The sequence below is a fragment of the Nannospalax galili genome, unplaced genomic scaffold, assembly GCF_000622305.1.
Source record: "Nannospalax galili isolate Female #2095 unplaced genomic scaffold, S.galili_v1.0 scaffold144, whole genome shotgun sequence".
NCBI lineage: Eukaryota > Metazoa > Chordata > Mammalia > Rodentia > Spalacidae > Nannospalax > Nannospalax galili.
Window position 1 is genome coordinate 3,122,217 of NW_008353267.1, and position 15,726 is coordinate 3,137,942.

At 42.9% G+C, this 15,726-nt stretch overlaps 1 protein-coding gene across 1 annotated transcript; it reads left to right on the top strand.

Moving 5' to 3' along the window:
• Positions 1–449: 449 nt before the first annotated feature.
• Positions 450–4,050, top strand: Tmem30b (transmembrane protein 30B). The gene has a single exon (XM_008850508.3). It carries the CDS (start codon positions 669–671, stop codon positions 1,728–1,730), a length of 1,062 nt encoding a protein of 353 aa, XP_008848730.1. The 5' UTR covers positions 450–668; the 3' UTR covers positions 1,731–4,050.
• Positions 4,051–15,726: the final 11,676 nt, after the last annotated feature.

Sequence of the window (15,726 nt, forward strand, 5' to 3'; positions counted from 1 at the left end):
TTGAATTTGAAACTTTTTCCATAATGTCATTTCCACACATTACTACCATTTGTGGCTGAAACCTGAGTCAAAATTGGTGGGTCCATACATTAACCTACGAAGACCTAGCAATCTAGATTCACTCCTCTCGGTAAACAGGATTAACCACCTGGAATCTTCAAGCCTCCAGCATCACAGTAGCAAGTAGACCGTGGAACTTTCTGCTGGAGGCTGAGGGGCCACACCCCAACTGGAAAAGCGGCTCAGTCCCTCTAGCTAACTTGGAAAGCTTGGAAGGGAACGCAGCTACCTGAGAGAGGAATGAGCCACTCCGAGGCAGCCAGAGGCTGTCACTCAGCTTGGAGGAGGAGGAAGGGGGAGGAGGAGGAGGAGCCGGACCGGGAGGGCCTGCAAGGCAGAGCCGGCCAGGTGAGACGTACCTTGCCCGGGCTCACCTCGGAAGGGCGCGGCGCAGGGGCGGAGCCCCTCGGGTCACTGGGCGGTGGCGGAATTGAGGGGCGCGGGCGGACAGCCAGGAGCTCAGCCTCACCTGCGCAGGGGGCGGGGCGGCGCGGGAACGCACCTGTGCTGGCGGGAGGCGGGCCCCGGAGTAGCCCTCGGGCTTGCTCAGCGCTCGGAGCCCGGCGGCCCGCCGCAGGCCTCGGCTGGGAGCGCCCCGGGCCGCCGCCATGACCTGGAGCGTCTCTGCGCGGGGCGCGCACCAGCCGGACAACACCGCGTTCACGCAGCAGCGCCTCCCCGCCTGGCAGCCGCTGCTGTCGGCCGGCATCACGCTGCCGCTGTTCTTCTGCGCCGGCCTGGCCTTCATCGGCCTGGGCCTCGGCCTCTTCTACTCCTCCAACGGCATCAAGGAACTGGAGTACGACTACACGGGCGACCTGGGCACCAGCAACTGCTCGGTGTGCGCCACCGAGGGCCAGGGCCGCGCGCCGCCGCCCAACTGCTCATGCGCCTGGTACTTCTCGCTGGCCGAGCTGTTCCCGGGCCCCGTCTACCTCTACTACGAGCTGTCCAACTTCTACCAGAACAACCGGCGCTACGGCGTGTCCCGCGACGACGCGCAGCTCAGCGGCCTGGTCAGCGCACTGCGCCACCCGGCCAACGAGTGCGCTCCCTACCAGTTCAGCGCCTCCGGGCTGCCCATCGCGCCCTGCGGCGCCATCGCCAACAGCCTCTTCAACGACTCTTTCTCGTTGTGGCACCAGCGGCCGCAAGGCGGACCCTACGTCGAGGTGCCGCTCGACCGCACCGCCATCGCATGGTGGACCGACTACCACGTCAAGTTCCGCAACCCACCACTAGTGAACGGCAGCCTGGCGCTGGCCTTCCTCGGCACGGCACCGCCGCCCAACTGGCACCGGCCTGTCTACGAGCTCAGCACGGATCCCAACAACACCGGCTTCATCAACCAGGACTTCGTGGTGTGGATGCGCACGGCGGCGCTGCCCACGTTTCGCAAGCTGTACGCGCGCATCCGGCAGGGCAACTACTCGGCCGGGCTGCCCCGGGGCACTTACCGGGTCAACATCACCTACAACTATCCTGTGCGCTCCTTCGGTGGCCACAAGCTCATCATCTTCAGCAACATCTCATGGATGGGTGGTAAGAACCCTTTCCTGGGCATCGCCTACCTGGTGGTCGGCTCCCTCTGCATCCTCTTGGGATTTGTCATGTTGGTCGTCTACATACGCTACCAGGACCAGGACGATGACGACAATGATGACCAGTGATGTCTGCTTCCAAAGGACCCCTTCTTGCTTCTTGCCCAATGGCTTCTTGCGAGCTGCTTTTGGCGATCGCCCCCAACACAACTTCAAGCTCACTGATCCCCTTGCGCCCTTATCGTGGACCAGAGGCCTGGAGACAGGAATGACTCACCCCCCCTTCCTCTTGGAGATACAGGACCGTCGTGCGGGGAGGTTTGAGACTGCAGGCTCCATCTCCTCCATGGCTTACCGAGTTGACATGTCAGGTCCTTAAAGTCTGTAACAAAGCAAAAAGGACAGGAGAAGTTCGTAGTCTGGGAGGATTAGCCATTTTAAAAAACTCGTTCAAGACCAGCAGCCTGCAATTGGCCCCTGATTCTGGGTCCTAATCTGGTCCTTCAGTACAGTCCTTCAGCACAGTTTTCCTGTCAATGGGTGTGTGTGAGTGTGTGTGAAGGGGGGGGGGGCGATTGAGATGGAGAGTGAGTCTCATTGATAGCCTGTAGAGGCTTGGAGGGGTGGGACAACATACTTGTTACAAATGTAAGTAAACTAAAAGGCATCAACCCCACAGGTTCTGACCAGCAGGGCCAGTTTGATCCTTTCAATGCTGTGTTCAAGTAAGCTTCCCTGGACATTCCTGTGTTCCCTTCAATTTAGGGAACCACACTGTCCTGATACAGGCCTGAAACACTCACCTGTGTTCAGTTTTTCTGCTAGTAATTTGTTCCCAGGAGCAGTGATGATCATAATGTTCAGGTTTGATGTAGCACTGTGCCTTAAACATAAGAAGCTTGCAGTTTGTGGAATGAATGAGAAAAATCGCTGTATGCTAATTAGCATTCAGATTTGCAGGGCTCAAGTATGTCAACTCATGTAATTGAATGTAAAAGAAAACTTTGTTAGACGTTATATAAAAAAATGCCAGACCAGTTTGTATAGCTCAGAGGGAAGTGTTTTCACTTTAGAATCAGATAGCTTGCAAGTGACCTTAGCAATTTCCCTCTGGTCCTTTGTGTCCCTGACTCCTTGCTCAGCCTTCTTTGGTATAAGATTATTGTTTTTTGTTTTTTTGTTTTTTTGTTTTTCAGTGTTTAAGGGAAAGGGCTCAATTCATATCTTTTCTCAAAGAATTTTCTTTAAATTTTTTGACTTATTGTCAAATGAAATTTGTTTCTAGTATATGTTGGAAGAATACTGAGGGGTGTATTCTAATATGTAAGGTAGACTCAGGATTAGTTAAGCCTTTAAGATAATGTTAAAATCAGTGAGTTGATTTTTTCTGATTGCCTACAGTCAATAATAAGTTCTTCTAAGATGCATTTAGGACATTGTTATTTAAAAACTTTTTTATGGCACGATAACTTGAAAAAAACTTAAGATATCTTGTGATCCTTCCAGTTCTCTGCTGAAAGCACTTATTTGGTAGTTGTCAGAATTCTCTGGTTCTCTCTATTACAGTTATTTTCCAGTTACTGGTTTATTTTCATTCCTTAAAGGTAGCTCAAGGTCTTGAGGCAAGTTTTATTTTCCTGGTAGTCATATATTGAATTATATTGATTAGTTTCCATTGATTTTATTATATACTGTTATAGTTCTTTGATAATTATTATTAGATGGACAGCATGAGTGTCATTGATGTCAGTCTCAAATTTGGGGGGACTTACGTATATCAGGAAATACTTTAGTGATTCCGATGTGCTGACTTTCTGACTTCTAAAATGATAAAATTTAATGTCAAATCACATACTGTGACTTTAGGCTATGCAGATCTAATCATTACATGTACTTTGAGTAAATTTTATTTATTATGGATGTTTGATTGAGCAGCTGCCTAGCCCAGCCCTCCTCTATGTTGGATAAGAGAGTTTAGTAGTTTTTTTTTCACTGTATTTGAAAGAACTATGAATCTTGCTACCATTGTAGAATATCAGTCTATTGTTACAAAATTTTAAGTGAGACCATGAAACTTAAGTTACTGTGATTCAGTTATATTTCCAGGCCCTATTTTGTGAGTTTTTGAAAGAGATTAAAGGTTATATTTGTCTTACCTTTGTTATCACATTTACTTAATTCTTTTGAACTATGATCTTAAAGGTACAAACAGCAGCAACCATTTTCTTTGTTAATAGCAGATTTATATTGCATCCAGAAAATCATCTTTCAGAGTAAGATTCAAAGTGAAACGAGTCTTTTATTGTTAACTTCCAAAACAGAATTTGAACTTGTATCTACATCCTATATTTGAAGTATTGTTTGAATTTGATATTCAGTTACTGTTTGAATTTGATGTTGATATTTAAATTTTTCACATGAAAAGTTATTAAAGAATGTGATCACAGCAGCCTTACCTCTACATTTGAGTGCTTGTAAATTATGAATATTTGCTGGGTGTTTGAAATTACAAAAGAGCAGAAAGTTTAAAAGAAAATATCACACATTTTCTGAGGTGATCTTTGACCCCCCCTGTGCTGTGTAGCATTTTGTCTAGTGTCTCAGGACCCTGCCTGCTTGATTGCGTTCTCATGTTCCCTAGACAGAAGTATGTCTTCTAAGAGTAAGATACAAGAATGAACCTCAGCAATTGGATTAGAAATGAGCTTTGACCTACCGTGTACACTAAAGGCACAAACAAAATTAAAAATAGAGGGGTCCGTGGGAGGCCCCCAGTGAGAAAAAAAGCTGTGATTACCAGGGTCTCCACAACTAAACCAACTCAACAGTTTGCTGTTGTTTGCAATTGTTAAAAATCAAGGAGAGAATGTCCTTTGGGGCAAATATTGCTTAGCAATAACCACAGGTCTTCCTGCCTCACTTTCAGGTCTGTACTCCTGTTACTGGAGATCTCAACATCCTGAATAACTTCTCAAAGAGTTCCTGGTAGAGTCTCAGTGCTATCAGTCAGTTTCTTACATGACCTTGGATGAAAGTCATTGGCTACTGTAACGAAAGCAAATTCTTCCTTTATTTGTATTGGACATTCATTTGCATCCCCAATTTTTTTTTCTGTAGGTAAAATAGAGCAAGTTATTAGATGGGGGCTGGAGAGATGGCTCAGCAGTTAAGAGCACTGACTGCTCTTGCATTGGACCCAGGTTCAATTCCTGACACCCACATGGCGGCTAACAACCATCTGTAACTCCAGTTCCAGGGGAATTCGATGCTCTTCTCTGACCTCCATGGGCATTGCACAACATGAGTGCACTTACACACATGCAGGCAATATACTCATATGCAAAAAATAAAAATAATAAAATATTTTTTAAAGATATTAGATAGTAGTTAAGAACTATATTTTCCCCCAGGAAAAAATCTTTTAATTCCTTCTAAAAAAATCTGAAAGAGTCTTTTAAAGGCTTTAGTGAAGCTGACTGGAACACATCAAGGCTCCAAAGAGAGCTTATATGACAGCAGCACTTTGTAAAGGATTTGCCAAATTTTCTAACAGTTTTCCAACTGTTGATTTTCTATAGACATGCATCCTCCATAGACTCCCTGATAAGAAGGACAGCCATCAGTAGTAGTCTGTGTCTGGGGGGGGGGTCCCAGAGTAGACCAGTCTTCCTTCATTTAACATACTGTTCTCCAAGCCTGCATGGGACAGAAAAGTCCTGGGCAATGAGACCCAGCACAGACTAGGGGTCATAGAAGGAGAGGAATGGGAAAGTTGCACTAGGCATTTCCTAGACAGGCAGGGGGCCAGAGTGCAAGGGAAGCTGTGGCAGATGGTAAGGCTGGCTCAGCATCAGGACCCACTGTTGACAGGGCTTTGGGGAGATGCAGTAAAGGAATAGTGACTCACTGCCTTCTGAACCCCTCAGTTTGTCTTTTTGATCAATTTGAGTGATTTATCTTTTTCCTTAAAAGCAAAAGTTCTTACTGTCAAGAATCTTAGCTAATAGTCTTGCCCTGCACATTGAGGTCTTAACTAAGTTCCCATTAAAATGAATGAAAACTGAAAATGATGTATCATTAATAATGTTACTTTGTTCTTCTAAAAGTTCTTTGTCCTGGAAATCCAAGGCCCTTAACACTATGTGTTCTCATTCATTTTAGCCATCAAAGTGCATGAACTTCTAAAAGTTATCAAGACCAAGGAGGTAGAAATCTATTTCTATTTTCCTATTTTGTTCAAAACTAGATAAAAATAAGTAGTGCAGGCTGAGGAGAAGGCTCAGTAGGTAAAAGTGCTTGCTGCCAAGCCTGACAACCTAAGATTGAGCCCCAGGACCCACATAGTGGAAAGAGAACTGACTCCTGAAAATCGTTCTCTGACCCCACAGGCTTGCTCATAGGTATGTACATACACGTAGTAAGTCTAAAAAATTTTTTAAAGCAAATTTAAAAGCAAGAAGGGCTGGAGAGATAACTCAGTGGTTAAGAACACACACTGTTCTTGCAAAGGATGGGGTTCAGGTCCCAACACCCACATGGCGGCTAACAATGGTCCCTAACTCCAGTTCCAGGGTTTCTGGCACCCTCTTCTGGCCTCAGTGGGTATTGCATGCACAAGTGCACTTATATACACATTCAGACAAAACACTCATATACATAAAATAAAAATAATTTTTAATTTAAAACAAGAAAAGAAAAAAGCCTAACTCTGGATGAAGTTGTGACAATCATTGAAATGGATTGCTTAAGTGTTTTAAACATTTATTACATTTATTTGTTTAGTGTGTGTGCATATGCATACATTCCACAGTATGTATGTGGAGATCAGAAGGCAACTTGTAAGAGTTGGTCCTATCTTTCTACCATGTGAGGTCTAGGGATCAGACTCAGGTCATTGGGCTTAGAGGTGTGTGCCCTGACCTGCTGAGCCATCTTGTTTGCCCTGCTTCATTATTTTTAAAAAACTGATTAATTTTGTTGTTTTGTTGTATATGTTTTCTGATTACTCTCTTTTTCCCACCCTCTCTTTTTTAATTATTTATTTAATAACTACTTAATTAGTAGAAGCATTTCATTACAACAGCATTGATGTAGTCAATAACAGTTTCCAGAGCAAAGATGCATCTCTTTCAAAATTGGCTGTTAATTTTTAGGTTCACAGTTGAATTAATACAGTTATACAATATTGTACTCAGTATAAACCATACAAGACATAAAATTGGATGAGGTTCTAACCTTTAAAAAAGGTCTCCATTTTAAAATATACTGTTTCATACAGAAAAAACTCATTTTTAATACAACTAACTTAGATGTTTGCACATACGCCTCTAATCTCTATGTATCTGATTATTACTAGTCACAGTCACTTTCTGAGATCCTTAGCACTTGAGCATGGATATAAAGTCATCAGGTAGTTTTCAATGGTAATGTTTTCACATCTATTAATTAACATGAAGCAAATTTTGATGCTTCTTCCTCAAATATAACTCATTTTTTTATTTATTGATTTTTTGTGTATTTCATACAAAACATCCCAAACAATCTTATTTGTCTATATACCCACATCCCAAATGGCACCCTCCCATAGCCTCCCCTCCACTGGAGCCCATATACTCTGTCATCCCTGTTACTGTCCACTGTGTTGTCGGTGCCCCCAGCCCTTCCCCAGTGCTTGTCCATCTGCTGAGTCTAGTCAGCCTATCTAGAGTTCCTTGTTTTAGGAAGATCAGCTGTTCCTCATCTAGCAGCAATCAGTTGCCAACATTCCTTTAGATAAGATTGGGGTCTGCTGTTCATTTTCCCAGTTCTATGTCTCTCACCCTCTCTTATCTCTTTCTTGTCATTATTAACTCCCCCCCCATCACTACCAGTCTGGTTCCTAGGTTTGTGACTTTCGGTTTTGTGTCCTATTTAATTTAAGCAGGGTCACCATATAACGATTGGACTAGAACTGCCTGTTAGGAACCTGGTGGGGTCATCAGCAGGTACAAAACTGAAGGCAATGATTTCCCTGCTCCCTGAATCTATCAGTAGCAAATAGTTGGGGTAGGGCCCCAGAGTCCCTCCTCCATTAGTGCCTGACTGTTGACAAACCCCTCTTTTTCCAGACCCAGGGTATCCATCCCCCCTGCTGTGTGCTCGTGATTCCAATTTTTGCCAAGAAGATGGCATGCCACAGCCCTCTTCCACAGTGTTACCTGAGCCTCAGAGGGGATGCTATAAACATCTTGTTTGGGACTGAGAGCTCATCTCTCATTTATTCTCAGTCCTTATCTTGTCATGAGTTTCTGCATTGTTCATCATGTTTAAAAATTCATTCTTGTTATGATTTATGAAAACATTGCCCATTGTTCTTTTTCTTCTTTTCATGTGTCTATGTGTAGAGTGTGCATGTGTGTATATTTGTGCTCATATAGCAGGGGTTCACGTCTGTACATGCATGTAGAGGCCCAAGGCTGATGAAGATCTTCCTCTACCACACTTCACTCTATGATGAGGCAGGGGCTACTACCAGTCAAACCCAGGGCTCACTGATACGGCTAGGCTCACTAGCCAGCTTACTCCAGGGATCCCCGTGTCTGACCTCTGAACTGTAGGCAGGCTACCACACCCACTTGGTATTTATGTGGGTCCTCTTGCTTGCAGAAATTACTTTAAAAGTTGTTTTAGACTTTCATACATGCACACTGCATTTACATCATTCCTGCCTCTCTTCCTCCTCACTCCAACTCTTCCTGAATACTCCCTACTTCCTACGAGTTTGTGACCTCTTCTTTAACTATGATAGTTCCATATATGTTTGTATATGTAAACCATATATACACACGCAGAAACAACCTATGGAGTCTGTGTGTACTTGTTTTGGGACTGACCATCTGGAATTGGATACCCTATGCAGGAGGTCATCACTGAAGAAAAACAGATTCTCCCTCTCTCAGCAGCTTGACTCCCAGTAGCTCTTATCCAGAGGTGTGAGACCTTGTGAAACTTCCCCCCATCCACACTGGCATGTCAGTTGGTGTTCTCATTATGCAGGTCTTGTTTAGGAAACCAAGTTGTTGAGATTTCATGGGTGCACGTTCCCTGTCATATCAAGACAGTACCTATCTGCCAGGGTCCTGGTCCTCCTATTCCTTTAATCTGCAGAAAGTGCTTTAACCACTGAGCAATCTCCTCAGACCTCATTTCCCATTTTGTTAACACATCTAAAATTGGAAATGGAACATTCCCTACTCAAGCTAAGTGACAGAAAGTAAAACACTTTCTCATCTTGTCCTTTTCATTTTTTTCCTTACAAGTCTTTAAAACAAAGTACCTACTACGTCAACATAATTTTCAAACAACTGAATTATGTTGTTAAGTTTTTCTTAGCGAAGACAATTCGTTCATCTATTCACTGTCATGAATCTTTAAGAACATCACTGAACATAACTCTACGGGCAATGCTCCAGTCGCCAACCTTATCTTCTCTCCTAACTTACATTCACAATCACCTCCTGGACACACCCACAGGTACCACTTGTTCTGGGTGTTCAGTGCTGAATTCACTGTGGCCTCCTCCAAACCCATACTTCCAAATATGGCTTCTGATGCTTGACATGACTCTTCTGTCCCTTTGGTCATCCAAATTCAAAAACTTGCACTGTTGGCTTTGTTCCTCAGTCTCGGTTTCCTCCTGCATCCAACTGTCGTCAGGTACCATAGATTCTGCATCCCAAGCCCACTTTCAGTCAAGTCCATCTTTATTGCTGCCCTGGCCTTGCCTTTCTTAATTCTCATCTGGAAGTTGCAAGAGTCTCCTGACAGGGCTTCAGCTGACTCTCCACACCACAGCCACAATGAACTACCCCAAAGAACAATTCTCATGAGTTACCCCTCAACTTATAATCCTTGGTGTCTGTGGCAGTCTATGGGAGGAAGTCTGAACTGCTTAGCAGGATATGCAAGGTCTTCATGGTTGGCTTTGCTCTGACTCTTCAGGTGCTTTTCTCCCAACACCCCACCTGATTCTAGCCATGTTGAATGATTGGAAGAGAACTGAACCCAGCACAGCCTCATGCCTTTGCTCATACTGGTCTTGTTCATGCACCTGACCAGAGAATCTACCATTCACTCTTAAGATTTGCCTCACTGTTGGCATCCTCTGTTCAACCCTCTTGCAGGCCCTCCTCGCCTCTTCTACGTCCTGTCCTCGGCCCCGTAGGCACCCATTCCATTCCTCTGTTGGAACACTTGCCATACTGCCTATCAGTCCACTGTTCACGTTTCTATACTCAGACTGTTCTAGGGAAGCTGAGAACTTTTTTCCTCCTTTGTCTTTATCTTTGCCACTTTTTCGTGCCATGACCAATGCATGATGAATGCTTACGTAGTTGTTAAATGACAATTAGGAAACTGATAATTCCATTCATTACTTTACTACCACTGCACATTTTATTTCCTATGATTGAATGTATTGGAAGTAATCCAGGAAACAAATGAGATGCAGAAATGACACTATAAAAAATTGCAAAATTTTGGGTTAAGAGTGCTGGGAACACACATATATTCTTAAGAGCATGGAACACTAAGCTTAGAGTTCCATCTGGATAACTTCAATGTTCAATCAGGGTTTCCTCCATAACATAATTTGCAGAAATGAAGAGCAGATGGTTGCATTAGCCCTTGATAGTGGGATAGTTCCTTTATGCCCAAAGGTAATCAGTGTTCTCCCATTAAATTGCAGTGTGTTAATGGGATCTTTACATTTCTGTGGTGCTTCTTTATAATGGAAAATTTTTTACTTACTGAACTATTTTATAATAAAGTGTAAATAAATATTGTTTTCTCTATTGGGTAATTGCCTTAGAATCCATTTGAGCAAAAATAGCATTTTAGAGAACCATCTAGAAAGGAAGACAAAATAAAATGCAATAGTAGTTGTCCCATTTTCTGGCTGGTGTTCAGTTTATAACATTTGGCACATCTTGATATCTACATAATAGCAGTTTTAGAACAATAAATAATACTTTACAGAGGTCACACCATAGTTATTTAAGTTCAGGAGTTTATTTCCCTGAGCACTAAGTAGCTATGAATGAATTATGTTTAGTCTGATCTGCCACAGAAGGGCCATAAACCTCCAAGTCATAGCAAACCATGGAATATTACTTCAATACGCCAGGAAAATTGTACATGGAAAAGAATAATGCGTGATAAGGGAAAGGGATTTTTATTTTTTTAAGTAATATATGTTACTGAGAAGGAGCTATAAAATTTTGTTATGTTGAACTTTCCTCTGTTTCTGCAAAACAAGTTAAGAAATGGCTTTGGATTTGCTCTAAGCCATGGAGGAACCAGAGAAATGAATTAGGAAGGGAGCTTGGCCCTGGAATAAGGAACAGCCTCTCCTCCTGAGCTCTCTGCCCAGCAGAAGGTAAAAACAGGGAAAAGTGGCATGGTCACACGATGATTTTACAAACTTCTCTTTATCCCAGTATTCTTTTCCAATGGCTCAGGGGCAAGAGTTTTCGTAGCTGCTAAGAAATGAATATTGGGGACACTTTCAGCATTCAAGTCACAGCTCACTTTTAAAATTAAATCTAGTTAAACTACTTATATGGAAACATTGCCAGATGATACTCTAGGTAAAGTCCCTTGACTTTCAGCTTCATCTTGACAAGTTCAGTGCTATCCACATTTTATAAACTCAGACACATAAGTTTGGAGAGGAAAGAAACTGGCCTGTGGTTGGAACTGGTGACAGACAGCAGGACTCCAAGCAAGTGAGCCCAGTGACACTTCAGAAGTTCTCTGGCTATTGAGTCATGAACTGGAGTTTGTCATGCAGTTCCCCGGCAACCTCCCAAGCACATGGACTATCTTATCACATTCTAATGCCCAGAATTCAGTCGCAGAGTGGGTGCATTATTGTCTTCATTTGATCTAGTAGGAAGCCAAAGTTACATGAGGCTGAAAAACTAGCTCTAGGCAGCATAGACCCAGAGCCTGGATTCGAACTGGATCCTCAGACTGAGGGGCCATCTAAGAGACTCAATATCTCACTGTCTGATTTTTCTTTTAGTTTTTGCGCTAATGGTGATTAATTAAATTGTTAAGACTAAGTCAATGAAAGAACAAGAAAGAAGAGGGTTGAGGGGGGTGTGAGGCGGTAGAGAAGATTTGGCCTACCCAGAGGTGCATTTACTATACAGCCTCAGGAGTTTGGACAGATGATAAGGCCAAATGGAATAGAACAGATTCAGATCAGAAAGAAAACAATTTAAAAAGACTGCCCATGAGGAATATACTTACTACTGAGCAAGGAAGGGGGTGAATGGAAGCAGGAAGGAGCACATAGGGGCATCTGTTGCTGGAGATGTTCTGTTTCCTAAGCTGGAAGCTGGTTACACTGCCTGCACGCTGCTCTAAGTCTTCCATAACGTATATGCACTCCTTAGCACTGAAAAAATACTAACAGCTTAGCTGTTCACTTAGGCCTACCGAGCAGCTCTGGAGGGAGTTCTAAAACTACACTTCATGGCATACGCAGGGGTCTTCTTCCCAGTACTTCTGAAGACTCAAGGTCAACATAAAGTTCAATAATGAATTCATAAACATTCTCTTTAGAGAACCTGGACACTTTATTTTTCTATTTATTTGTTTAGTTTTGCTTTATCTGTTTTTATTTTTATTTTTTATCAAATATTTTATTTACTTATTTTTATTTTTATGTGTATGCGTGTATTGCCTGCATGTAGGTAAGTGCACCTGTGTTATGCAGTGCCCACGGAGGACAGAAGAGACTGTCGGATCCCCTGGAACTGGAGTTACTGGACAGTTGTTAGCTGCCATGTGGGTGCTGGGATTCAAACCCAGGTCTTCTGCAAGAACAGTGTTCTTAACCACTGAGCCATCTCTCCAGCCCCCTGTTTTTATTTTCTTACAGTATGAGTGTTTTGCCTGCATGTATATAAGTGCACCAATGTTGTGCAAAGCCTATGGAGGCCAGAAGAGGGCTTCAGATCCCCTGGAACTGGAGTTATGAGGGTTGTTAGTCACTAAAGTTGGTGCTGGGCACCAAACCCAGGTCCTCTGCAAGAGCAGCCCGTGCTCTTAACCACTGAGCCATCTCTCCAGCTCCAGGTTTAAATTCAGCATTTTCTTTCCATTGAACAATAAAAGGAACAGGTGGATTACTGCCCAGTGCCCTCTACTTTAATGGAAAGTTGAAAGAACTGCTCAGTCCCTAGCTGTTCTGGTGAAGGAAGCAAAGCTCTGGACAGTGCTGTGTGGGAGGTGCCTTTGGTGTTAGAAGATACCACCACAAAACCGGAGTCTCCACATCTCCTTATCCTTCATCAGACAGAAAGCAGGAGGAAAAACAATTCCTTTTTTCACTTCACAGCTGTTTGCATTTTTGTTGCTGTGCAGACCCCAGACCCCTAGGGAGTGGACATTGCACAAAACTGGAAAGAGATGGCTTCAATTCTCCAAGTCCCCTGAGGTCACCTCATGCCTCGCTGACCCTACCAAGGTCTGAGATCCAATCCTGACTGCAGAGATAGATCTCTGCTAGGGTTTCTTCCACTGGTGCAGAGCCAATAGCACTGGGAATCTTGTTTCTAAAGATGTGCACTACTGTCCTCTGCTGGAAGTAGACGGAATCACCAGCATTGAACCTTGGAGATCCAAAGCCAGAGGAAAGAAAAAAAATTTCCTTCATGAGATTGTGTATGCGCATGTGAAATGTTAGCTTTAAAAATTAGAATTCATGCTAGGCGTGATAGCTCACTCCTGTAATGCAAGCACTGTGGAGGCTAAGGAGAATTGCTGTGAGTTCCGTGCCAGCCTGGGCTACAACGTGAGAGACCCTGTCTCAAGAAATAAAACCGGGTGGGGGAGATGGCTCAGAGGGTAAAGGAGCTTGCCGTGCAAGCCGCGGTAATCTGAGTTCGATTTCTACCCCTGTAAAGATGGAAGGAGAAAACCGACTTCACAAAGTTGTCCTCTGACCTCTACACTGCTCTGTGGCACACAATAAATAAAAATTTAAAAACAATATCGATTGATTGATAGATAAAATTAATGACAGTAGCTAAAATGAATGCTTATGAATTGGGTTATAATTCTGAGCATTCTAATGCATTCCAACACATTGGTTTTAAAAGAAACTAGTATGTGGGGCTAGAGAGATGGCTCAGCAGTTTAGAGCACTAACTGCTCTTGTAGAGGATCCAGGTTTGAATCCCAGCACCCACATGGTGTCTGGGATTCAAAACCCAACCATCCTTGGATTAAATACCAGTTTCAAGATATTTAATGCCCTCTTGTGACCTCCAAGGGCGTTGCACAACACGGGTGCACTCACATGCATATAGACAATGCACTCATACACATAAAAAATAAAAATATTAAATATATTTCTAAAAGAAGATAGTATATTTACTTTTTATTTTTATTAAAACAACACAGACTCTTTTCTTCAGTATAATGATTACTACCAATTTCCTTTATCTATAAAAACAGATTGTTTACCAAATAAACTTTAGAACTATGTCATAAAGAAAGGATTTACACTCATTTAAAAATATTTTATTTATTATTTGTATTTTTAATGAGTCTATTGCCTGCATGTAGGTAGGTGCACCCATGTCGTGCAATGCCCACAGAGGTCAGACAGTTGTTAGCTGCCAGTGGGTGCTGGGGATTGAACCTGGGTCAGAGAGCAGCTGGTGCTCTTAACCACTAAGCCATCACTCCACCCCAGAATTTACACTCTTATGCTGGAAAAGTATAAACCATTTGTTGTAGGCTCAGGCACAAAAAATGGGAAGCACTATATGGGTGTTCTTTTCACCAGACAGTTTTTTAAAATGGCAAATAGACATACCTCTCTCTCTCTCTCTCTCTCTCTCTCTCTCTCTCTCTCTCTCGTGTGTGTGTGTGTGTGTGTGTGTGTGTGTGTGTGTACTAGGGATGGAAGTCTAGATCTTGCACATGCTAGGCAAATGCTCTCTGCTAATTTACATTCCCCATCCCTTAGATTTTGTTTGTTTTTGTTTTTGAGACAGATTCTAAGTATTGTAGCGCAGGAAGACCTTGACTAGCAATTCTCTTGCTTCAGCCCCCTGGGTGCTGGGATTTCAAGCATAAATCACAATGCCAGGCTATAAATAATTATTTTCATATTAGAAACTACATTTTAGGGGTTGGAGAGATGGCTCAGTGGTTAAGAACACTGGTTGTTCTTGCAGAAGATCAAGGTTCAAATTCCAGCACCCACATGGAGGCTAACAACTATCCATAACTCCAGTTCCAGGGGATCCGACAGCCTCTTCTGTCCTCTGTGAGCATTGCATGACATGGGTGCACTCACCTACACACAGGCAATACACAAATACACATAAAATAAAAATAATAAATAAAATATTTTTAAAACTACATTTTAAAGATGAAAGACTAACAAATATTGGCAGATGCCTTTTCCAGGAGCTGTATGAAGTTGCCTCCCCATTTGACAGACTGACTGATAAACTCTGCCGATAGCTATTTCTTTCAAAAGAAAACCCTGGAGACTTTTTTCTAGAAGGAAAGTGAGTTTGCTCACTTGGGGTCCTAGAAAATGCTTGCACAGAAACAAGCATTCAGTCAAAACAAAATGTGTCTGATATGAATTATTTTAAACTTTCCTTGCTTTCCTGAGGTTTGACATTGTGAGTGAAGAAACAGAAAGTTTTAGGAAATACTTTGAATTTTTGTGTGAGTGAGCCAGGCACCATGCTTTGACACCTAAACAAACCACATTTATTTTTCACATCTCAAGTTCTTGGCTTCTCATAATCCACAGAATCCTACACGCAGGTGACTGGAGTTAGACTTGCTGTCAGCCAGGTCACTGTCAGTCATGATATGATTATCATTGCATTATAGTATCATGTACTGGGGCAAAACATTACATTGCGTTCAATAAAAAGGGCATTGAAGATTCTTTCTCTAAAGGGATTCAGAACACTTGGCTTTGTATGAAGAAGTTTCAGAAAAAACCTTAGCCAATTTATTCATATTTTTCTTTCGAGACAGGGTTTCGTGTATCATGTGCTGGCCTTGAACTTATTATGTAGTACAGGATGACTTGATCCTGATC